The sequence below is a fragment of the Sapajus apella genome, unplaced genomic scaffold (assembly GCF_009761245.1).
Source record: "Sapajus apella isolate SASKATOON/1434 unplaced genomic scaffold, GSC_monkey_1.0 scaffold3, whole genome shotgun sequence".
Taxonomy (NCBI): Eukaryota; Metazoa; Chordata; class Mammalia; order Primates; family Cebidae; genus Sapajus; species Sapajus apella.
In genome coordinates, this window is record NW_022436943.1 from 56,099,838 (window position 1) to 56,124,721 (window position 24,884).

Sequence of the window (24,884 nt, forward strand, 5' to 3'; positions counted from 1 at the left end):
ATGCATATAGAGTTAGGACTTTAGGGCCAAGGCAGCATTGGCCCAACTTGGGTTCTTAAGGTATGACTCTGATTATATCTGGGTGCATTTTTTTTTTTTTTGAGACAGAGTCTCACTCTGTCACCAGGCGCCAGGCTGGAGTGCAGTGGCACAATCTCAGCTCACTGCAACCTCCGCCGCCTGGGTTCAAGCAATTTTCCTGCCTCAGCCTCCCGAGTAGCTGGGACTACAAGCACACGCCACCACGCCCAGCTAATTTTTGTATTTTTAAAAGTAGACATGGGGTTTCTCCATGTTGGCCAGGATAGTCTCACTCTCTTGACCTTGTGATCCACCCACCTCGGCCTCCCAAAGTTCTGGGATTACAGGCGTGAGCCACCATGCCTGGCTGGGTGTATTTTAGAAGCTCAATTTGAAATTGTTGAAGGAGTGAATGAATGGCATTTACAGTGTAGCATAAAAGCTCTTAGAGTCAGATAAGGAAACGTTAGGATTGTTCTAACTCTGCCATCTACTTACTATGGGGTTGTCTTTAGGGAAGTCACACCACTTCCTCAGTTTTTCCATTGGTGAGAATAGCGAATGAGACTCACTGTGATCCTGTCACCGCTTACATCCCAGGTGTTTGTGGTATGGATAGACTTGCGGAATGGTGGGCGGCCACATGGAAACTAGACACCTTCATCCTGTGTCCCAGAAGCAAATTCACAAAGATGTCTCAGATCCAGAAAGGTGAAACAACCTGTGTTCAGTTAGGAGGAGTCAAATTAGAGAGAGGCTGAGCTGAGTTTTAGTGCTTCCAACTTCTCTCACTAGTGGCTTCCTTGTTAGTTTCAGAGTAAATGTACAGTGAATTCTGGCTCTTAGTTGGCATTTGCCCTAGAAATTAGAGTCATGGACTGTCTGATCTGGAAGGACCCTTTGATATTCCTATCTTTGACTTAAGCATTCATTATATTAATCAATATAACACTTTGCCTAAAGTAGGCAAGGAGAGAAGAAATGACATTCTTTGTTTGTCTGCTGTGTGTCAGACCATGATGGATTTACATGGTTATATCACTTACAATTCATAATACTCCTGCAGAGTAGGTATTGTTTCTTCCATTTTGAGGTGAGAATATCGCAGCATAGAAAGTTGAATTGTTTGACCCAATGCACACAGCTGGTAGGAAGCAGAGACAGGCTTCAGGCCCAGACCTGATGACCCCAAACTTACTCTCCTTCCCTTTATGATGTTGCCTCTGGCAGGCATTTCACATCCCGTAAATGACTAGACAGAAAAATGTCTAGACACCTTTTCTGACTGGCTTTCCTCCAACTCATTTGATTAACAAGAAATGGACTAATACATTGAAAATAAATACTAATAAACTAACAAATCAAACCAGTTGGTGGTTTAGTGCCTTGTTCCACAGCCATATCCAACCTGAAAGGTCCAGATACAGCTCCCAGGCAGGACCTGGCCCTTGGCCCTTGCTCCCAAGCCTACCCATTCCCTGTGTGTGTCTCAACTTCATGGAAGATGTTTTTGGAGTTATTTGTTACTCTTGAATGGGATCTTCCTGCTGCTGTCCACCTTCAGCATCCTGTGATTTGATCTGAGTTAACTCTATTGGCTTTTTATTTTATTTTAACATCTGAAATTATTTTAGGAAAACATCAGGATTTTATAATGAAATATCCTCAGTGGGTTTCTATGTAAGAAATAATGTTCCATGTATAACAGTTTCTCTGCTTTAACTCATAGAGGAAGGGAGAAAATACCTGCCCAGGTCTTTGGCCCCAAAGGAGACCCAATGCCAGCACTGGGTATTTGGGGGACTTCAGAACAGAGCTCTCACCTCTCAGTTCCCCCTTGCCCCATCTGTTCTCTCACCTCCTCACCTCACTACAGTCTGAAAAATGTCATTTTCCATCTTCATATTACTCATGGAAGAGTTGGTTAAAAAGAAGCTTAAGAAGTAATTCATTTGTTCAGAAGTAATGAGAATCAGACCAGAGTGTTACAACATCTTGACAGGAGTTGGCAGGGGAAGGAACCAAGGTACACATTGTCCCAACTCTTTCCATCTGTTCTGTTTCTTTTCATCTGACTGCATAGATCATTAACTTTTTCCAGCGTATATTCTGTGGGTTCAGTCTGGGGACTCAACTCGGGAGTTTTGACCAGAAACTTAGAGCAGGGAATTAAAATTCACAGAGGGGTTCTTATTCAACCAACATTGACTGAGCATCAATCATACCTGGGCGTCCTCTGGCATTACCAATATAACCCCTATTTATTGGGCTCATATTGTGTGCCTGGCTGGATTCCAAATACTTTGCCTGAATTATCTCACTTAATTCTCACACCCATGTATCATGATGAAATAGAGTCTCAGAGAGGTTGTCACTTACTCAAGGTCACCAGAAAGTAAATCATATAGTTAGAATTTGGACACAAGTCTTTTTGACTCTAAATCACTATGTTGTGTGATTGAATGTGAATAAGCCATGATTTCTGTTTTGTAGTCACTTACAGTGTACGAAGGAGTTACAGATTATAAATTAAAAAGCATTCTAGTGCTGGGTCTCTCTTACCATAAGTTTTTCAACTTTACTGAGTGTCTATTTTCAGCTATATACTGTGCTGTGCACTGTGGAAAGCGAGATTAATAAGATATATTCATTTTCCTTAGACACAGACTCATGAGGAAGATATGAGAAAATATGGTTGAATATAGCAGAATAGATGAAATACTAGAATACTCATCAATAAAGTGTCACGGGAACACAGGATAAATAAATTGTGCTGGGGAGGTGTCTTAGTTCGTTTTGTGCTGCTGTAACAGAATACCACAGACTAGGTAATTTATAATAAACAGAAATGCATTGGCTCTCAGTTCTGGAGACTGAAGAGTCAAAGAAGGAGCCAGCATCTGTCAAGGACCTTCTTGCTGTGTCATTCCATGAGGAAGGACAGAAGAGCAAAGAAAAGAAAGGGAATCAAACTTGCCCTTTTGTAATGCTGTTTGTCCCACCCATGAAGACTCTGCCTCATAAAGGTTTCACCTCTTATTAATGTTGCAATGGCAATTTAATTTTAACATGAGTTTTGGAGGGGACAAACAATGAAACCATAGAGGGGGTGTGGTAGTATGTTGCTGGAAAGTTCCTATAGGCCCTCCTTTTGACCTAAGGCCCAGCTCCTGCAATTTCCTCTGCCCGAGCAGATGGTCTTTCATACTGTGTACTGTCTGCTTTCAGTGTCTGGGTGCCTGTGGAGAGAAAGAAAAAGTGCTACAATGTCATCAGACTGTAATTTTTCCATCCATGGCCCCTGAGCAGAAAATGCCTTGGAATACACATGGCTTATGGGCATTCTGGTGTGAATGGCTCCATATTTCTCATTTCAGAACAGAAGGAGGAGGGCTGGCTGTCACAAGGTTGTGTTGACCTGGTGTGATATGACTTTCCAGCAGAGCAGGACAAGGTTCTTTCTCCCTTAAGTTGTCTTCCTCAGACAAAAGTGGGTGGTGGGATAAGCCTTAAGACTTTGTGGATTGTCTCCTCCTAAGACCTAAGACCCCTCCAAACCTCATGTTGAAATGTGACCTCCAGAGTTGGAGGTGAGCCTGGTGGGAGGTGTTTGGGTCATGGGGATGGATCCGTCATGAATGGCTTGGTGCTGTCCTCACAGTAATGAGTGAGCTCTCACTCTATGAGTTCACATGAGAAGTAGTTGTTAAAAAGAGCCTGGCACCTCCTGTCTTTTGTTCCCTCTCTTTCTCTCAGTCTCACCATGTGATAGGTCTGCTTCCCCTTCCCCTTCTGCTATGAGTAAATTTTCATCTCACGTGCCAGTGCTGACAGAGAGGTGAAGGAGAAGATCCTTTCCATCCTGCCAGGCTCAGGCCCAGGGATTAGGTGGAGAAGAGGAACCTTACTTAAGGAGTCTGGTTTAATAAATTATTCTCACAGCTGGGTCATGTTGACCAGTAAGGAACCATCTTTTGATTTATGATATAGTTTGAGCCAAAACATACTTCTTAGCTGAGTTCTAAACATTAGTATGATCTTGGATTCTATTTTCTCTAGTAAACAAGACCACACCAGTATACTGATGTAAAGTCCCAGCACGGAAGCTGACATTGCCGTTACTTTTTTCCCCAGTCTTACATTTGTGTTAGATAATCACATATATAATAGTAGGAAGTAGACTCTATGGGGCTAGAAAAGTCTGCCTAGAGGAAGGAATCCCTGGGCCTGAGCCTTGCAGGCTGGTTAGGATCCTCTCCTTCACCTCTCTGTCAGCACTGACACATGAGGCAAACATTTTTACCAAGGATTTGCTGAATATTTTCAATCATAGACTTTGGCCTTGCTTCAAGTCCGTGGTTTGGTCATTTAGTGTAGTGACATCTGTACTGAGTGGTGACTATGAGCCCACTAATGCTATGCATTAGTCCATTTTCATGCTGCTGTTAAAGACATACCTGAGACTGGGTAATTTACAGAAAAAAGACGTTTAACTGGCCTTACAGTTCCACGTGGCTGAGGAAGCCTCACAATCGTGGCAGAAGTCAAGGAGGAGCAAGTCATGTCTTACGTGAATGGCAGCAGGCAAAGAGAGAACTTGTGCAGGGAAACTCCCTTTTTTAAAACCATAGATCTCATGAGACCCCTTCACTATCACAAGAACAGCACAGGAAAGACCTGCCCCCATGATTCAATCATCTCCCACCAGGTCCCTCCCACAACATGTGGGAATTATGGGATCTACAAGGTGAGATTTGGGTGGGGACACAGAGCCAAACCATGTCACGCTAGGTCCCCTGTTTCTGAGAAACTGTCACTAGGATCATTAGGAACTGAGATTTATTGAGTTCCTGTGATGTGCCAAACAGCTTGTTGGCACAGGGGGTAGAAGTTCCTGCCCACAAAGGGTTGACTGTCTAGCTAAGCAGACAGATGTTTAAGAAACAGACCTTTCTTAAGCACTTACTCTATGTCATACTGTGTTTATTCATTTTGCATTGCTATAAAGGGGTACCCAAGACTGGGTAATTTATAAAGGAAAGAGGTGTATTTGGCTCATGGTCCTGCAGGCTGTGCAAGCCTGGCACCAGCATCTGCCCAGCTTCTGGATAGGCCTCAGGAAGCTTTTACTCTTGGCAGAAGGTAAGGGGAAGCAGACCTGTCACATGGTATGACTGAGAGAAAGAGAGAGGGATCAAGAGAGAGGAGGTGCCAGGCTGTTTTAAACAACTACTTGTGTGAGCTCATAGAGCGAGAGCTCACTCGTTACTGCGAGGACAGCACCAAGCCATTCATGACAGATCCATCCCCATGACCCAAACACCTCCTGCCAGGCTCACCTCCAACCCTGAAGGTTACATTTCAACATGAGATTTGGAGGGGACACACTTCCAAACCATATATAGACACTATTCTAAAGGCATTCCTTGTATCAACTCACATGCCCCTGGGAGGAGGGTGCTATTCTCCTCCCCATCCTCAAGAGATAATTATTCTCTCCAATCAGAGAATTACACTACGATGTGGCTTGTGTTACTGTAGTGGGATCCCAGGGGTGAGGTAGGGGGCTGGTGGTGTTTCATCAGAGCATGAGGGAGGAACAGGAAATTCTGTTATACATGGGAGTATACAAAAGTGACTCTGGGGGAAAGCTGGACATGAAGAAAGGGGAGTGGGGCGAAGAGCAGTGGCACTGACCAGCCGTAGGCAGTAGGTGGACAGGAGGTAGCATGTCCCTGCCCTTACAGACCTCACAGCCTCAGAGGCAGAGGCCTGCAAACATGGACAATTGCAACATTACCTTCTTACAGGGCTGTGGTCACAGATCAAAGGACGGAGCAGGGTCTCCCAGCATTCAGAAAGAGAAAAGCACAGACCTAGTGCAGCGGAGCACCAAGAGGAGAGTCTAAAGAGCCTGCAGCCATAGGCCTTCTGATTCTGCTATAAGCAGAGCTCAGAAGTGAGCAGAAAGTTTCATGCATCTTAGCACAGAACCTCAGAGTCTCAGGCTAAGCAATTGTGAATGCAAATGAGACTGTTTGCAACCTTTTCCTGGCAGTAGAGCCAGAGAGGAACTGTTCTGAGCCTCCAGAGGACAAGGGTGTAAGTGCTGAGGTGAGGTGGGTGTGGTGTGTGCAATAAGGGGGGCGCTGCTCTGTGGTTAAGCAGTACGCCAGAGCCCAGGGCTTCCTGGAAAGGGTGGGCCTCTGGGGCATTGGGACTCTGTTCTTTGAAGAGAAATAGGGCTGCCCATCTTATCTGCAGCTGTGCATTGTCTGCAAGTGGGGCAAGGTCTGTTTACAAAGTCAAATGTAATGTCTAGAAAAGACAGTTGAACTTACAGTTCCTGTCTTCTGCTAAACAAATGTTTTTGGACCCTGTTGAAATTCTAGATATAAGAACCTGGAAAGGAAATGACAAGTTCTTCTAATTATGTGTCTCTACAACCCACATAGAAACTTCCATATGTAGGAAGCAATTTACTGTAGAAGCTATTCTTTATCAACATTCACATCCTCTCACCAGCTTCTTACCTTTTACTGAGCATAGAATCTGCTCCTGGCACTAGGCTAGCATTTGACATGCAGTATCTCATTTAATTCCCTAACAGTCTGATGAGGTGGGGCCTACAGTTATCCCGTGCAGTGCTGTGCTGACAAATACGTTACAGCTGAAGATGTGGAAGTAAGAGCTGCTTTTACTCACCATGTTTCTTATATCAAATATGTGTTTCCCTCCCTGCCCCCTGCCTTACCACCAACCAATTCTTCAACCTTCTAGACCAGTGATTCAATTCAATTCAGACACTCACTACCTGGAGTTAAAGTCAGACCCCACAGGTTAAGTCTCTGTCACAGAAGACTGCCCCCCACTTCAGCTGCCAGTCACGAGTCCTGAGCTCCTGCACTTCTGACCATATAAATGGGGGTTTTCATGATCTCCTCCTTAGGGTCAATAACTTGTTAGAATAGCTCCCAGAACTCAGGGAAACCACTATTAAAGTTTTATTATAAAGGACACAACTCAAAAAGGGAAGGGGTGCATAGGACAAGGGGGCCGGGGGAGGAGCCTCCATACCGTTTTTAGGCGCCCCACCCTCCCAGAACCTCTGTGTGTTCACCAACTCAGAAGCTCAAAGTAAATTTCTAAGAACAGAATTACTGGATCCAAGAATGGACATTTGAATGCCCTCAATATAGATGGGGAGATTGTTCTCTGAAGGTTGCACTCTTAGGAGCCTGGTTCTCAGAGTCTCTTCCAGGAAGAACAGATATTTTAAACAAGTGACAACAGGATGACAAGTGTCAGCCTGGCCAACTGCGTGTAGTGGAGCGTGGGGGTACTTATGAGCAATTATGAGTTACAAGAGGAGCTCCCAGAACGTGAGATACAGAAGCCTTGGCTCAATGTGGATCAGCAGCAACAGCAGCAATGCGGAACTTGCTAAAAATGTAAACCTTAGATCCCTTCCTGGACCTGCCAAATCAGACATTCTGGGGTGGGACCCAGCAAGGTTTGTGTTATCATGTCCTCCAGGTAATTTGGAGGTCTGTCAAAGTTTGAGATCTGGTTGCTTAGAATGACAGTGGCAGGTGCTTCTAGGGCGATGATGCCAAGCAGAAAAAGACACAATAGGATTGAAGGCTCTGGAACCCAGAGAGGCTGGGGTTTCGCATACTTGACCAAAGTGGAGAAGGCAGAGAAGGAGGTGGATGTGAGAGGACCCACATGAGGACTTTGGGACCAGAAGAGAGCATAACTCTGACCCATACCTTTTCATGGAGACACACAGGGACAAGAGATGTGATGAGGGTGTATTATTGTTAAAGGACAGTGTTAAGAGTGAATAAGAGGCAGGATGTATTAAATGTTACTACATGACCAAAGTTGGACCAGCATCAGCTCATCTAAACTTCGTAACCCTAAGAGAGGCACTGTTATTATGCCCATTTTATAGACAAGGAAACTGAGGACAGAGAGGTTGAGTAATTTGCTCAAGGTTACACAGCAGAAAAACAACAAACCAATCTTGCCGGGGGCCACTGACCTGGGATCGCTGACGCGGGAGCCCCTACTTTTGACTGCTGGCCATGCTACGTTGCCGCAGCTCCTCGTGAGCAAGGAGGTCCCATGTATGGTCCTAGTTTGGGCCATTAGAGAGAAAGGAATGATGAAGATTTAGATATGTTCAGTAAGGGAAGAAAAGGGGAAGAAGGTAATTCGCATTTGTGGGTCACATACTGGGTCTGGTTCTTCATTTAATTTTTATATCATCTTCATTTTATCAATGGTGGAACTGAAAATAGAGGAAGTTAGAGGGCTTGTCACTCTACACTGCTTCCAAGTGGTCTGTTGAGGCCCATATCTGGTCTGCCTGCCTTCAAAGTCCAGGCTGTCACCATATTGTGCTGCCTGCCATTAGCAGCTGACATTTGCTGAGCTTGTATCTTATGTGGGCACAGTGCCAAATGTAATAAATTGTGTTATCTCCAGTAATTTCATAGTAATTCACCAGGTAGGTGGTGCTATTCTCATTGCACAGATGTGAAAACTGAGGCCCAGAAAGGATAAATGCCTCACCCAGGTCACAGAGTCAGTAAGTGATAGTGACTGGCATTTGTGTTGTTGCCCACATGTTTCTGCTCTCTACTCTCTGGGACGGGGTGGGACTGCACTTCCTCACCCTTGATCTCATTCCTAGCTTTGGTCAATGTCATGAGAAAAGGAGTGATATGTGTCACTTTTAGGCAAAAGCTCTGAGAGCAAGACTGAAATCTGCTGTATTCGTTTCGCCCTGCATGGCAATTATTGAAACCTGGAGCAAGAAGTTGCCCTTTCCAGCCTGGTCCTTGAGAGAGGATAACGTAGAGCAAAGCTCCCAGCCTATCTGCAGTAGGCAGGTGGTGCAAGGAGAGGGATCCTGTACTGTTCTAAGCCACTTAGATGTTGAGATTGTTTGTTAGCTCAGCATCATCCAGCCCACCCTGACCTATCGGGTGGGACAGTCTGTCTGCCTAAGTCGGATATCATGATCACCATCTTGTACTCCTATTAATGCATTCTGAACTTAGTGATACCAAGGGGGTAGAAAAGAACTAAAAGACTGCTTTTTTCTTTTCAGTTGCTCAAAATAATGCTCCCAGTTTTTGCCCTTCGGTTGTTCTGCCTTCTCTCACCGAGAAAGGTAAGTTCACTGTCCTTTTGATCTCTTGTATGAGCGTAGCACTCACTCATCGTCTTTCTCCTCTTTCCCCTTGCTTTTGTACAGTATTTTATAGCTTACACATCACTCGCATTAATTCCAGCTCCTATGAATTACACACATGTATAAGTAGGGTGAGTGCCAGCAACATGCCTGCTTTGCAGATGAGAAAACTGATCTGTGGAAATGAAATTATTTGTGGAAATAATGTGGCTAATTAAAGCAGAGTGGGACTTACATCTGGTTCTCCCAGTTTTCATTTTAAGGATTATTTCACCCTATCAGTAATAGGACACACACAATCCTAAGACAGTGTCAAGAGTGGTGTTATTTATAGCCAAAAAAGGAAAGAAGTAACTCCTTATTAGTGCAAAAGAGTTGGAGCTTACAGTTTCTGGCCATCCTGGGTAGCACTGTGGCATCTAATGATGAAACACTGGCCCTGAGTCCAGGAGCCCAGGTACCAAGAAGCCCAGTAGCATAGCCTGGACCCAGGCCGCCCTTCCCCCTGCACGTCCCACTGACCCGTCCCACAGACATGTTGTATCTGATACAAGGCAGAAGGAAGTGCAGAGAGGTTGGGTGCAGTGGGGACATCTGGACACCCTAGAAGGGGTGAGGTGGAAGAGTCAGGAGAACACAGGCCTCACCACACCATCCCCTTTTCTGCTTCCCTTTGTCAGGAAGTGAGAGGCTCAGCCAAGGCTCCATACACTACTCAGCCAAGAACCCAAGCGATGTTAATTCCTGTCCTGTGACATGATGTCTAAGGGGCCCTAGACATCTGTCATTATGGCCATTATGGCCCTGGCTGCAGAGACAGAATACAGCTCATGTAGGAGGAAATTATTTAAAGCCAAGGCTGTGGCTAAAAGTATAAAATGTCTTTTACCCATCTATGTTATTAGTTTCCCTCAGTCAGTTAAAATAGCTAACTTTGGAGAACACATTATATAAAAAGTTTTTGAGCCTTCTATAGAGACTGTGTGTGCTAAGCACTTTGCGTTTACAATAGGTGTTAGCTTCTTGAAATATTGGGTTGGTGGTGTTATCGCCGTGCCACAGAGGGAGGAGTAGGGCTTAGATTAGGATGCCCGAGATAGATGATGCCCAAACAGATAATACATGTCCTAGCCAGATTTTGGTCAAAATTGATTTTGAATTTTATCAAGTTAATGTATAAACCTACTTGAAATAATAAAAAAATTCCCAAAGATTTATGGTTTAAAAAGCAGAACAAACTAGTTCCCCAGGTCATCTCTGCTCATCTGCCACTCCCACTCTTGGCGGCCACCCCTTTCAACTCTTTTAACTACTGTTTTTCTCATCCTGGCCTCCGTGTTTCTGTGTTGGCCAGAAACAGTTGGCCTTCTGTACGTGGGTTCCACATCGATGTGTTCAATCACACATAGGTCAAAAATAATCAGAAAATAAAATTCACCAAAATTCCATAAAGCAAAACTTGAATTTGCCCCAAGTGCTACATTAAATCCATGCAGACAAAGCTGTGTGTAGACATTGTATTAGGTATTTCAAGAAATCTACAGATGATTAAAGTATACAGAGGATGTGTATGAGTTATATGCAAATGCTATACCACTGTGTATAAGAAACTTGAGCATCTGTGAATTTTGGTAGCCATGGGTGGGAGGGGTACTGGAACCAATTACCCATGTAATCCCACTATTCCTTGATTTGTCAACTTCAGAAGTGTCCACTTCTTGCCTTGATAGAGACTTAACTCTCTGTCTCTTTTATGACCCCTTTTACAACTTTTGTCCATCCACAAAATATATTAATATCAAGATTTGGTTTGAAACAAGGGTAAATCATGATTACGGCCATGGAAATGTGGTTCACCACAGAATCCCAAAGAATAACAGCAGCATCCTGTTACAATTGTCAAGATTTTCAGCTCTCCTCCTGTCACACACAACCCCTGTTGTACCCCTGTCCTCCACGGCACCTGCTTCCTGCTCACCAGAGGCCTGAGAGCTGCAGGTCGTATGGTGCTTCCTTCTGCAGGCACTAGGTCACTGCTTGTGCCTCTCTGCCAAGTCAGTTAACAGGCCTCCATCTCCCATTCTCCACCTAACGGTGTTTGAAATCCCTCATCTGATGTCTGCCCCTTGCATTTTCTGTTTTCCTTGTTCTTTTTCGGTTATCTTTGCAGGTTTAGATGCTTATATTCCTTTACTACATTTTGTAGGGGATTGTGGAGGGAGAGAAGATAAAGGGCCACATTTAATTCAAAACAATACGGTAGTATTTTGCAAAACTTTTGAATGTTTAATGAAAACTCATTTTGTCTTCAGCACTGTGCTAAGCATTTAAACTTCATATGAACTTCAAGAGATAGGTCCTATTGTAATATTTGTTAGCTATAGAAAGTTCAAACAATGCAGAAATACAGAAGGAAAATCACAGTTATTTAGATGTTACTCTGTCAGTTAATTCATTTGTTTATTTTTCAGTATTTTTAGGCTCTCTATATGGTCTGATCATTGTAATCTCTATTTATAATGTTGCATTTTTTGGTTGTTTTTACCTAATATTGCATTATATATATTTTTCCATATTGTTATATATCTCTCTAAATCATGCATTCGTGCATGCCTGGGTATACCTACTCACTGATTCATTGAGTCTTCTGCATTCTCCTCTCATGATGCTCACCGTCTAGTGATAAACAACAAATGAGCAAGGATAGTGTTAACAGAGACAGCTGTCCTGTTATTCCACCAGTTCACTAGTTCGTTTTGTTATTTTTGGCCATTTGATTGTTTCTGATTCTTCAACATTATAAAAATAGCAAAATGAACTACTTGGTACCCAAAATTCCCTCCAGAAGTCCAGATTATTTCCTGGGGTAAGAGTCACCAAAGTGGAGTGGCTGGGCTTGAGAAATTTACATTTTAAGACTCTAGGTTTACATTGCCAAATTAGTCTCAAACAGTTGTTGCTAGTTGCATACGTACCAGCCATAAATTAAAGTGTTTTTTTTTTTTTGCTTTTGATATACTTGTGATCCTTAAGTTTTACCACTTAAAAATTATTTATTAAATTTATAGATAGAGTGCCTTGATGTCAGATACTATTGTTAGAGATGTATAAACCAAAGCATAACTTCTTTGGGTGATTTTATAATACTTCCATTCTGGTTTTGCTAAACATTTGTATTACTGACACATGAATTACCTGCAAAAGAAAAAGAAAAGGATGGAATCTTGAGCGTGTCCTTTCACGTGTACAGACAGCTGTGGGTCTGAGTAGGTGCTTCTAAGGTGGAATGAGATGTCACAGTGCTTGTAAATGTGTCTTTCACAAGTGTGATTTAAAAGCAGTAGAGATCGATGTCAGAGCCAAAATCCTATCTGTTCTTTAAAGTTCCCAAATTGGAACTAAGAGTTTGGGCATGTTCATTTGATGTGACTCAAAGGGAGGGGATAAGTCTGCTTTCAGGGTGTTGAAATATCAATGTGTGGTTCTGAAATGGATTGCGTGCATGTGTGTACATGTGTATGTGTACGTGTACAGGCACATATGCACTGTGCATACGTAAAACACTCATCTTTATGTACTTTCTATTCAGGGAGAAAAGGAAATATTTATTAAACATTAAATATTTATAAATCATGTAATATTCACAAGAAATTTACGTTTTTAGTATATTTTTCAAGTAAGGAAGCTGATACTAAATGACTGAGCTGGGATTTGAACCCACATCTCTATGGACCCTTTCAGAGTTAAATACAGTTACTTGGTTGAGTTTCTGAAACAGGTTAGCAAAGATAAACTTTCGAGTCTAGACTAATCTCTTGGCTTCATTTCTTTTATGTGTGTGTGTGTGTGTGTATAAGCCACCCATTCAAAGTCTGCTTCAAAGTAAGAATTCTTTGCACATGCAAACCCTTCTCTCTGGAAAGACTTTCTAAAACTCACCTGCCTGCTAAACTCCTGCTGCCTTCAAACCAGCTAGTGTGTTAGAAGCCTTCTCTAGAGCAACAGAAACGCAGTGCTTACAGTAGTCCTTATCACTTACTATACAGCCAAGACAAGGCCATGAGATTCCCGAAGTCTCCTTCATCTGCACAATATCCCCACTGACTAGTCAAGACAGCAGAATTGTTTCTTTGAAGTAGGCTTTGAATGGGCAGCCTATACATACACATACACACACACACACACAGACACACACGGGTGCATGCATGCACATACACACACAGACACACACACACAGGTGCGTGCGCTCACATACACATACACACACAGGTGCGTGCGCGCACATACACATACACACACACACAGGTGCGTGCGCACACATACACATACACACACACAGGTGCGTGCGCACACGTACACACACACACATGAAATGAAGCTAAGTGATTAGGTCTCCAGACAAGTCTAGACTCGAAAGTCCATCTGCACAGTGGAATTGCTCTTCGGCTGCAGGGGCATACTGAAAAGGTTCCCCCAGATTCATTATAGACAGGCAGGAAAAGCACCACAAACATGATCAAACTGTGACTTGGAGGATGAGTATGCATCTGTCAGATGGCCAGGAGGAAAAGGGACAGTGTCTGAGGCAGAGGGCACTGCACTTGTGTAAGCACAGGGACATGCATCACTAAGGTTCAGGCAGAGCCATGCACGTAGCTCGGTATTGCAGGACCAGCAGGTGCAGAAGAGGACAGGGACCAAAACTTAAAGTGCATCGGATACTGCAGATCCTTACAGGGCTTTAAACAATGATCTTTAAAACTATGTAAAAGCTTTCACTTTGTACTATCGTGAGAGTGCTTTGGTGGATGACAAGCTAGATTTTGAGAAAGTGAGGACAATCATATCATCTGTATCTAGCGTATAGTTGAACTCTTTTTGGAGAAAAATTGTCTTATAGAACTAGTGAAATAGTAAAGATATCATTTTCTTCATAAGACAAATGTACATTGCACCTTAAAAGACTTACACCAAACAAACCAGAAAGGCTGCCGCAGGTTAGTGTGAGTTATCTTCCCGAGTGTTGGAGCCTGCCTGTGTGATCATCACATCCCTCCCCTGCTTCTCAAATGTGGGATCTTCTAAGAGTTTATTCCCAGGACAACTGGCATTCAGATTGCCATTCCCTATTTCAGAAACGTTAGTCTTAGAGGTGTGTATTAGTTCATTTTCATGCTGCTGATAAAGACATACCTGAGACTGGGCAATTTACAGAAGAAAGAGGTTTATAATTAGACTCACAGTTCCACGTGGCTGAGGATGCCTCACAATTGTGGCAGAAGGCAAGGAGAGTCACATCTTACATGGATGGCGGCAGGCAGAGAACTTATGTAAGCAAACTCACATTTTTCTTTTTCATTTTTTTTTTTTTTTTTTTGAGACAGAGTCTTGCGCTGTCGCCAGGCTGGAGTGCAGCGGCACAATCTTGGCTCACTGCAACCTCTGCCTCCTGGGTTCAAGCGATTCTTTTGCCTCAGCCTCCTGAGTAGCTGGGACCACAGGTGTGTGCCACCATGCCTGGCTAGTTTTTCTATTTTTAGTAAAGATGGGATTTTACCATGTTGGCCAGGGTGGTCTCAATCTCTTGACCTCGTGATCTACCCACCTCAGCCTCCCAAAGTGCTGGAATTACAGGCATGAGCCACCGTGCCTGGCCACAAACTCACATTTTTCATAGCCATCAGATGTCCTGATATTTTTTCATTATCATGAGAACAGCACAGGAAAGACCTGCCCCCATGATTCAGTTATCTCCCACCAGGTCCCTCCCACAATACCTGGGAATTATGGGACCTACTGGATGAGATTTGGGTGGGCACACAGAGCCAAACCATATCAAGATGCCACTGAATTAAATTTAGTATTTGGATTGAAAGCTAGGGAAAACACAGAATATTTAGGATTCTGTCCTCTCCATTCTATGTTCATTTCACATGAAGACTTCAAGATACCATTTGGAAAATGCCCCTGCCTTGACTTTGAGCTCTTTTGAGCAATGGGCACAGCACAGGTTGCTGCTGTCAGAGAGAACTGTGAAGAGGGCTGCAGCTGAGAGGTGCAAGGCGGAATGAGGAGAAATGCTTCGTTACAGTTTGTCCTGCTCAGCTTTCCGACACCTCTCTCCTGACCTCATCCTGATCTCAGTGACAGGAACAAAGCCTGAATTCGGGGTAGATGGAAAGTGCAGTGGCCACCCCAGCAGCTTTTGGACCACGCAATGAAACGGAATCAACTTTGTCTGCTTTGCCTCCGTCCTCTGCTTTTGATTGTGCCTGTGGGTTGATGGAATTCACTTGATCTTTTCTGCAAATGTTTTTCATTAAGCTGGAAACAGAGTCCTGTGATCCTAATAAATGTCAGCACCGGTGGGAAGCGTGCACTCTATCTAAGTAAGGAAGCAGTGAGACCTCATGGTGTAGCACACGGGCTCTGAGGTCCATCTGCCTGGCTTCAGTGAGTATCTGGGCCAGATTTCATAGCCTCTTGATGCTCCTGCCTGCCACTGTAAAATGAGATAATGGTGACATATAAGCAACCTCAGGCTAGCAGGTTTTTGTTGAAGAGCAAATAAGTATAATGTGCAGCATGGAATTTGCTGTAGAGTAGGTGTTTAGGAAATGTCAGCAATAATTCCCAAGTCCAAGCTGCTTTACAGAGGAGAAAACCGAGGAAGAGAGAGGATGAGACTTCCCCACATGACAACCAGCAAAAGCCAAGCTATACAATTGTGTTTTAAAGGTAAAAGTGATCAATTAATGTTTGTTGAAAAATGAATGAATAGCAGAAGGAACAAATGAATTAGTGGTGACGGTGATAATGAAATATTGACAGCCACATGGGATATGAGTTTGGGCAGCCAGGTTTTTTTTTTTAATTTTTTTTAGTGCACTTTAGGTCCTGGGGTACATGTGCAGATCATGCAGGATTGTTGCATAGGTTCCCACATGGCAATGTGATTTGCTGCCTCCATCCCCCTGTCACCTACATCTGGCATTTCTCCCCAACCTGCCCACCACCCTGCTGTCCCTCCCTTGGCCCCCCACAGCAGACCCCAGTGTGTGATGCTCCTCTCCCTGTGTCCCTGTGTTCTCATTATTCAATACCCACCTATGAGTGAGAACATGTGGTGTTTGATTTTCTGTTCTTGTGTCAGTTGCTGAGAATGATTGTTTCTAGATTCATCCATGTCCCTACAAAGGACACAAACTCATTGTTTCTTATGGCTGCATAGTATTCCATGGTGTATATGTGCCACATTTTCCTTGTCCAGTCTATCATTGATGGGCATTTGGGTTGGTTCCAGGTCTTTGCTACTGTAAACAGTGCCACTATGAGCATGTGTGTGCATGTGTCCTTATAATAGAATGATTTATAATCCTTTGGGTATATACTCAGTAATGGGATTGCTGGGTCAAATGGAATTTCTATTTCTAGGTCCTTAGGAAGCGCCACACTGTCTTCCACAATGGTTGAACTAGTTTACACTCCCACCAACAGTGTAAAAGTGTTTCTATTTCTCCACATCCTCTCCAGCATCTGTTGTCTCCAGATTTTGTAATGATTGCCATTCTAACTGGCATGAGGTGGTGTCTCAATGTGGTTTTGATTTGCATTTCTCTAGTAATCAGTGATGATGAGCATTTTTTTTGTATGTTTGTTGGCCTCATATATGTCTTCTTTTGAAAAGTGTCTGTTCATATCCTTTGCCCACTTTTGGATGGGTTTTTTTTTCTTGTGAATCTGTTTTAGTTCTTTGTAGATTCCTTTGATGCTCCTTAAGTATGTGTCCTTGGCCAATTTAAAGAATCTTTCTGCATCTCAATTGCCTCAGTTGTAAAATGGAGATGATAATACCTACATCAAAGAGGTTGTTTTCAAGCTTACAAGAGATATTATTTGTAAAATTGCTGTACCCAATGCTCAGTGAAGGTTGGCAGTGGTGGCATGGCTGGGTTAGATCAAGCACTATCAGTTCTAATGTGGTCCTTTCACAGGTAATCTTTATAAATGTTACCTCTGCAGTTGTGCTATGCAAAACCTGTGCAGCTGTACATAGTGAGCCTGGGAGGCACTTGATGAATGTTTGCTGAATGATAATGCTTAAACCCTTGCTAGATCTTAGAGTCTTACAAGATGGGGAAAATGTATGGATTTTCTACAGTAACTTTCTCACTGTTCAGTACCAATTTCGTACCTGGTCCATCAGAAATTTGCTTAATTACATTTAAAGGATATAGAGCCAAGAACAAAATATACCAACAAAAAATCTACCATTTGAGTTTGGTTGTTTAGCCTTTAGCTTTAAATAGGTTTTTCTAAATCTGCTTCTTAGCTATGGAAGGTACCTTTCAGCCTAGAATCCATCAGAGGCCACATGATCAAAAATGGCCTCAGTCAAAGCTGTGAGGCAGAGGGAGCTGGCGTTTGGTACCCCCCTGCCTTCCTCTCTTCCTATAACCCCTCTCTGCCCACTCTGGGGAACTTCTGACTTCATGCTCCTAAGCCATGCTTCTCGTCTAGAATGGCAATCCCAAGGCAGGGCACTGTGATGAAAAAGTCGTTTCTCTTTCCTTCTCATCCCTCAATCAGCTTGATCTGAGGCAACTGTTAAGAACAGAAGGATCTTGTTTACTTATTATTTTATTTTCTAGTGCCATACTGGAGCCTCTTGAACCAAATGGAATTAACAAAGTTATTCACACTAAAGTGCAAATACCGATATTCTCATATGATGTTTGCTCACCAACACAAAAGCTCATAAACAGAACAGATGCTGGGCCATCACAGATGTCTTTGGAAACTTCTGCCTGCAATGAGAAACCACAGGGAACCACTTTATGGGGCTGCAGATGAGTCATGTGGAGGAAGTGGCCACCGTGGGACAGTGGGGATTGAGAGGGGGTAGTCTGGATGAAGCCCCTGACAGTTTGGCTCCCCAGTCACAAGCTTTAATCTTAGCCATATTTTGTAGCAACTCTGAACCTCAGTTCAGCTCTCTACATGATAGTAATAGTATTAAGGCCTGGGATGATGTAGTTTTAATTCTTAGAGTGTAAATAAAAGCGTTTTATAAGCTAGAACACACCACATATTAAATAGGTTTCCCATTATTTGCTTCCTATGTAACTAATCTATGAACTAATTTACTTAATAATTATTTACTGAGGTTTTGTAGTATGTGAATAATAATAGTCTTAATATTTATAGAGATATAAATTAGCACGCTGTTGTTCCTTTATTAATTAACTTAATTCATTCAATACATATTTAAGGATTAGGGCAGTTTATGAAAAAAATAGTGCTATTGCTCCTGTTTAGCACATGGTGAATACTTAGTAAGTGCAAACCACAACTATGTTACTACTTCTGTTGTTAATATTTTTTTACTTGCTATTATAGGTCTTGGAGAATCAGGGAAACTGAAGCACAGTCTTTGATCTCAAGGAATTCATGATTTAACAGGGAGATTAAAAAATAAGCAAATTGCAATGCAGTGTATTAGTGGAACAGTAAACATATCTAGGCATTTAGAGGAGAAGAAGTAGGAATTTACAGGCGATGGTGGTGGAGGAGGCAGCTGTAGAAGGGGATTTCAGAGTGGATAAGATCTGAGTTGGGTTTTGAAGGATGATACATGTTTATCCTATAAATAAACTGACTTAACTTGGTAAGTCAGTAGTGGTGTTCACACTAATGGTGTAGAAAGTCAAACAACACAGAGTATTTTGACAGATTACCAGGTGTGGGAGTAGGGTGGTAGGCAGCAGACTAATGAGAGAAGAAGCTGGAGAGGTAGGCAGGAAGGCAGCAGATAGACTTCGGGGAAACTCAGGCGCTATGATTTTTGTTTTGCTACAAACCTAGATGAAAGGTGTTTGCTACAGGGAGAATATTCACTTATAATGGTAGAATCTGAAATTTATACTTAAAATGATACTTAATCAGACTTTTCCTCTATCGTATCCTTTCTAGGTGAACATTCAGTCCACTTGAGCACCAATCAAGGACAACACTTAGGGTTTTGAGTTGGGCAACCCCATGGCTGGTGGTGCCAATTCCAAGATAAAGAATATAAGAGAGGAAGTAGGGGAAGAGTGTGGTTGTGGGTGAAAGTAAGATTATGTGTTCAATTTTCAATATGCTGAGCTTAGAGGACACCTGTTTGGAAGTGTCCAGTAAGCACTGAATATATAAGCATGGAGCTTGGGCAGAGGGTCTAGCCCAGATGCATTTGGTGATAGCATGTCAGTGGTATTTGAAGTTGTAGGGATATGAGGCCACCCATGGAGAAAGTCAGATGTAAAAATTAAGGGTCAAGGTCAGCCCCCTGAGGGGAGGAGGGGATGCTAGGAAGAGGCACAGCTGGAGACAGGGAAGGCACGCTGGTGGCATTTGCTGTCATGGAACCCAGGCCAGGGAGATGTGGTTCATCATTTCAAGGAAAATGGAGACTGGAAATGTCCATTGGTTAGTGATGAAGAGCCCTTTGAAAATTTAGTGGAGTAAAGAGGAAAGAAACTTAATAGTAGTGATTTGAAGAAGTAGAAACTACAAAATTTCCCAAGCATCTTGGCTATGAAAAGAAAGGGAACAAGATTAACAGCTAAAAAGAGAATTGTGGAACGTGAGCTGGTAATCATATTTAGGTCATAGACTACTTGTGACAGTGAATTAAAAACTGTATGCACCACCATATGTATCAAATTTTGCCTGTATTTTTAGGGAAATGGGTCACCTGAAACCCAGACCCCGAGATGAGAAGCTTTGGGTTAAAGTGGTGTTCTTACTATGGGGGATATTTCAACATGTTTTTATGCAAAAAGTAAAGTGTCAGTATTGAGGGACACACTAAAGATTTAGGATGGATGGGAGTGGGGCTGGGTTGGGGGTCATTGATAGATGGAGGCACCTGAAGGGTTGAAGAATGAGCTATAGAGCACAGATGGAAGGATTGACTTCCAATGGACACTCTTCCTCTGTGTTAGGAGAAATCAAGAGGGAAAGATGCAATGGCTTATAAAGAGTATGAGCAGGAAGGTGGCTGAAGCAGATATTGACAGACAGCCCCTCTTTGCTCTGGGAGGCCAGCAGTCAGGCACTAGCTGAGAAAAGAAGGGGATGATGAGGTCTAAGCCTGAGAGAGTGGCATGCACTGAAAGCAGTGCTGCAAGGAGTGGAAGAGAGGGGACCAAGTAATCAAACTGTGCTAGGGGTCAGTTAAAGCTGAAGGTCTGCAAGTTGTAAAGGTACTGGTCTGTTCATTTGTGGCTGTGGGAGATCTCTCTGGCCATGCTCAGCAGACTAAGACAAGCTGCAGGGAAAGACAATCCATCGGGTTAGTCCCACTGGGAGGAAGAGAATTCAGGACACTGCTCAAAGGGAAGCTGAAATAATGGACCAATGGGAGGTCTTCGTTGGATGGTGAACCAGTGAGGATGGGTAACATGGAGTGGGTGGGAGAGTAGAAATCGCAGTAAAATTAAAGAGCTGGTGTGAGTGGACTAAAGTGTGAAAGTGCTGGAAAAAAAGAAAATTGCAGTCTATATCAGCAAGTGCAGCTTAGGAAAACTACAATTTAAATGGTAATGGAGTTCAATGCCATGGCAGCGTTTGGGGTGTGGTCATGGAGGCAGTTGGCTGGGGTGGAGTGGAAATGAAGGTCTCTGGGATTGAAGCAGACAAGAAACTGAGACGAGTTTCAAATGGGCTTCTACTCAGGATTTCAGCAGGAGTTGGAGGAACATGAGAGAATGACCACGCATTCTCTGTTAAGGATGATGAGAAGGTCTAGAAGATTTTATTGTCAGAGGGTTGGGACCCAAGAACCCTGTGACTCAGAGTGAAGGAGGGCACAATACAGTCATGGTAAGGACCCTGGTTTCGGGGACACAGGAGGCTAGGGAAGGATGAGACAGGTTCAGGGGTAGCAGTGCAACAGTGTAAGTTGGTTTCAGAGAGAAGGGTGAGTAGGAGTCTGGATCAGGGTGAGAAAGGCCAAGATGGCACCGAGGCGACAGGTGGGCTGGTATTCTACTTTCTGACTGGGGGAAGGTATGTGGTTGCCACCCTTTCCTTCTATCCAATAAGAATAAAAAAATAAAAATAAACCAGAATTGGGTGGATGTGGTGGCTCACGCCTGTAATCCCAGCACGTTGGGAGGCCATGGTGGGCAGATCATGAGGTCAGGAGTTCGAAACCAGCCTGGCCAATATGGTGAAACCCTGTCTCTACTAAAAATACAAAAATTAGCTGGGCGTGGTGGTGTATGCCTGTAGTCCCAGCTACTCAGGAGGCTAAGGCAGAAGAATTGCTTGAATCTGGGAGGCAGAGGTTGTCATGAGCCAAGATTGTGCCACTGTACTCCAGCCTGGGTGGCAGAGCAAGACTCTTGTCTCAAAGAAAAAAAAGAAAAAAAAAAAATGACATTCACTTCCCCAGTTAGGAAGGAGCTTTATCAACAGGTCATGAAATTAAAATATTTTGCCTTCCAGATGGCATCCCCAATACTGCTCCTTATTCCTGGAAAAAGCATACAACCTCCCTGTGCAGCTGCCTGTAGTATTTTTGGTTCCCAGACGTGGACTCCCCACTCACTGAGGTGTGTAATGACCAGGTTCATGCCCTGTCTCAGCCTCTGCCTTCTGGGTCAGAGTCCAGAAAACTGCAGCCTGCAGCCTGTTTTGTACAGCCTATGAGCCAAAAATTGGCCTATCACATTTTTAAATGGTTGCAAAAATTAGAATATGCAGCAGAGAACAACTGTGCCTGGGGAGCCCTAACATATTTACTCTATGGATCTTTGCAGAAGAAGCTCATGGGCCCTGTCCTGAAAGCTTGCATCTTCTCTGTCCTTCCTTCTGTGTCCCTCAATCATTTAAGTGGGTCTTTTCTGGTCCTCCTGGGTCACACAATCAGAGGTACATCCCTCTGTGGGACCATCTTGATGTGACAGCATTTCTTTCCAGGAAGATGAGGGGTAGCAATTGTAACATCAATATTATTAATATTCACTATTAATATTAAATTTTGGTTGAAAAAGCCCTGTTTCACAAGCAACAGCAAGGATGCCATCATGCGTTCAACAACGTACACTGGTGAGTTCAGGCACTGGAGGTTGATGTATAGGAGGCCAAATCCTTCACAAATGTTAGTGAGTATGTGTGTGCCAAGCAGTTTGCAGGCATTGCCTGACTCTCTATTCAGCCTCGAGTCTGTGCCCAGAGCTCCCTGGTTTTTCATGCCGTGGCACACATAGGGGAAGATGACATCTGCATGACTCATTGGGGTCAATAGATGGGAAGATGGGACCAGCCCCAGCTCCCTCCACCCCTTGCTCTCCCACAAGCTAGAAGGATCAGTAGCAAACTGTGACTCTTGCTGTATGAGAAGCTCTGCTTTATGGTACAGGTGGTAAAACAATTCTTATTTACAGATTAAAGCAAAATACCAATAATTGAGACTTAGAGTATAATTTATTGCAAATCACAGAGCTGACAGGAGGCAGAGCTGGGATCTGGCCAGCCAGTGTGCCCCAGAGTGGTCCATCCTTAAAATCTGCAGTGCCACCTCTCAGAGCAGGAGTGACCAGAAGAGCCATGTCAGACAGCTGTGTGTAGATGGAGGAAGATGACACATGGATCACATCACGTGATGTCTGCACTGCTTCTACGGGAGATGCTTCCAACCTATGAGCCATTGGAATATGTGCATTTCATAGGATGGGAAGTATCAGTATGATGAGCATTTTATGCTAGGGAGCAGCACTGGGGCAGAGCAGGCCCTCTGTGAATCAGCAAGTGGGCACTTTCACGGAGGCACACTCACTCTGTTGCTTGGCTGCAGCTGCTGCAACAAAGCGGCAGGAACTGGGTGGCTTCAACAGACATCATTTTCTACCAGCCTCGGAGGCTGCCAGCCTGAGATCAAAGTGTAGACAGGGTTTGTTCCTTCCAAGGTCCCTGTGGGAAGGATTTGTCCCAGGCCTCTCCCTTTGGCTTGTAGATGGCACCCTCTCCTTGCACCTCTTCACCACATCGTCCCTCTGTGCAGGTGTCTCTGTACAAATTGCCCTTTTTTATAAGGACACCAGACCACCATTGGATTAAGGCCTACTCTAATGAACTCATTTTATAACTTAATTACATCTGTTAAGAGTCTATCTCCAAATAAGGTCACATCCCGAGAACCTAGGGGTTAGGGCTGCAACATATGAATTGCAGGGACGCAGTTCAACCCAGGACATCCACTGTCATCCCTCTGCTAAGCCCTGAGATGCAGAGTTAAAGATGAAAGCGTGCTCACTGAAGAGCTCAAAAGTAGGCATGGAGGATGGATAGAGAGGTCAGCATGTCTGGGTGTTTCTCCAGGGTCATCGATGTTAACAGACGGCCAGAGTGTGTGCTGCAAGTGCAAGGAATTTCTCCTGGAGAAATGCTGAGCCAACCGGCAGCTCTCCTCCCATTTTCAGTTTGCAAATGACCACAAAATAAGAAGGGTGTCTTTATTTTGTCTTCTTTTCTTTCTGTTATCAAAGGAACATCTGGTCTTTGATGAATGTTGTTAAGGACAAGCATTGCCTACTATGTTGTGGTTCTCACTTGAAAGATGGTCTCTGTAAGAAAGCAGGATGTCTTGATGTTATCTCTGTCCGATGACGACAGGCTGGGACGCACCCTGGGCTCTTCTCTACAGCGAGTGCTCTGTGGCCATACAGTCCTCCAAGGCAGCTTCCAGTCGCTTCTATTCTGCTTAACCCAGGGATCACAAAAAGTTTGCTGGGGCCCAAAAATCTTTTCCTTCCTGAAAGGTTTCAAAACGTCACGGTTTACTCCAGCCAGCCTGTGCAGGTGTGGTAACTGCCTCTTCTATTTCCCAGCTGTTCCATATTCAGGAGCAATCACTTGACAAGTGCTGAGGAGCTGAGAGGAATTCCTCTTGGCTCTGACTGTGAGAAGGGTGAGGACCCTAAATCCTTTTGCCTTGGAGCTTAGACTTACTGTTTTCTCTATTCTTGATGAGTCCTAATAACGTCATATGATTTTTTAATATAGTAAATGGATCTGTGATTATTTGAACGTTGGAGAGTGTCAGGCATTTGCTACTGGTTTGACATTTCTGCACTTGGATCTGATACAGAAATGCTTGAAGGCACTTTCTGCCCATTTTTCTTTTTCTTTTTATTATAATTTAAGTTCTGGGGTACACATGCAGAACGTGTAGGTTTGTTACATAGCTATACATGTGCCATGGTGGTTTACTGCATCTGTCACCCTGTCATTTACATTAGGTATATCTTCTAAGGCTATCTCTCCCCTAGCCCCATACCCCCTGCTATCCCTCCCCTAGCCCCTCACCCCCTGACAGGCCCTAGTGTTTAATGATCCCCTCCCTGTGTTCATGTGTTCTCATTGTTCAACATTCACTTATGAGTGAAAACATGCAGTGTTTGGTTTTCTGTTCCTGTGTCAGTTTGCTGAGAATGATGGTTTCCAGCTTTATCCATGTCTCTGCAAAGGACATGAACTCATCCTTTTTTGTGGCTGCATAGTATTCTATGGTGTATATGTGCCACGTTTTCTTTATCCAGTCTATCATTGATAGACATTTGGGTTGGTTCCAAGTCTTTGCTATTGTGAACAGTGCTGCAATAAACATACA

General features: G+C 43.6%; 1 protein-coding gene across 4 annotated transcripts in view; it reads left to right on the forward strand.

Annotated features, from left to right (window-relative positions):
- Positions 1-24,884, forward strand: part of TG (thyroglobulin) — a 272,807-nt gene that overhangs the window by 107,812 nt on the left and 140,111 nt on the right. For all 4 annotated transcript variants that reach the window (XM_032253958.1, XM_032253934.1, XM_032253944.1 and 1 more), the window contains one exon: positions 9,143-9,205. In XM_032253958.1, coding sequence (XP_032109849.1) covers positions 9,143-9,205 — 63 coding nt within the window. The remainder of the gene's footprint in view (positions 1-9,142; positions 9,206-24,884) is intronic.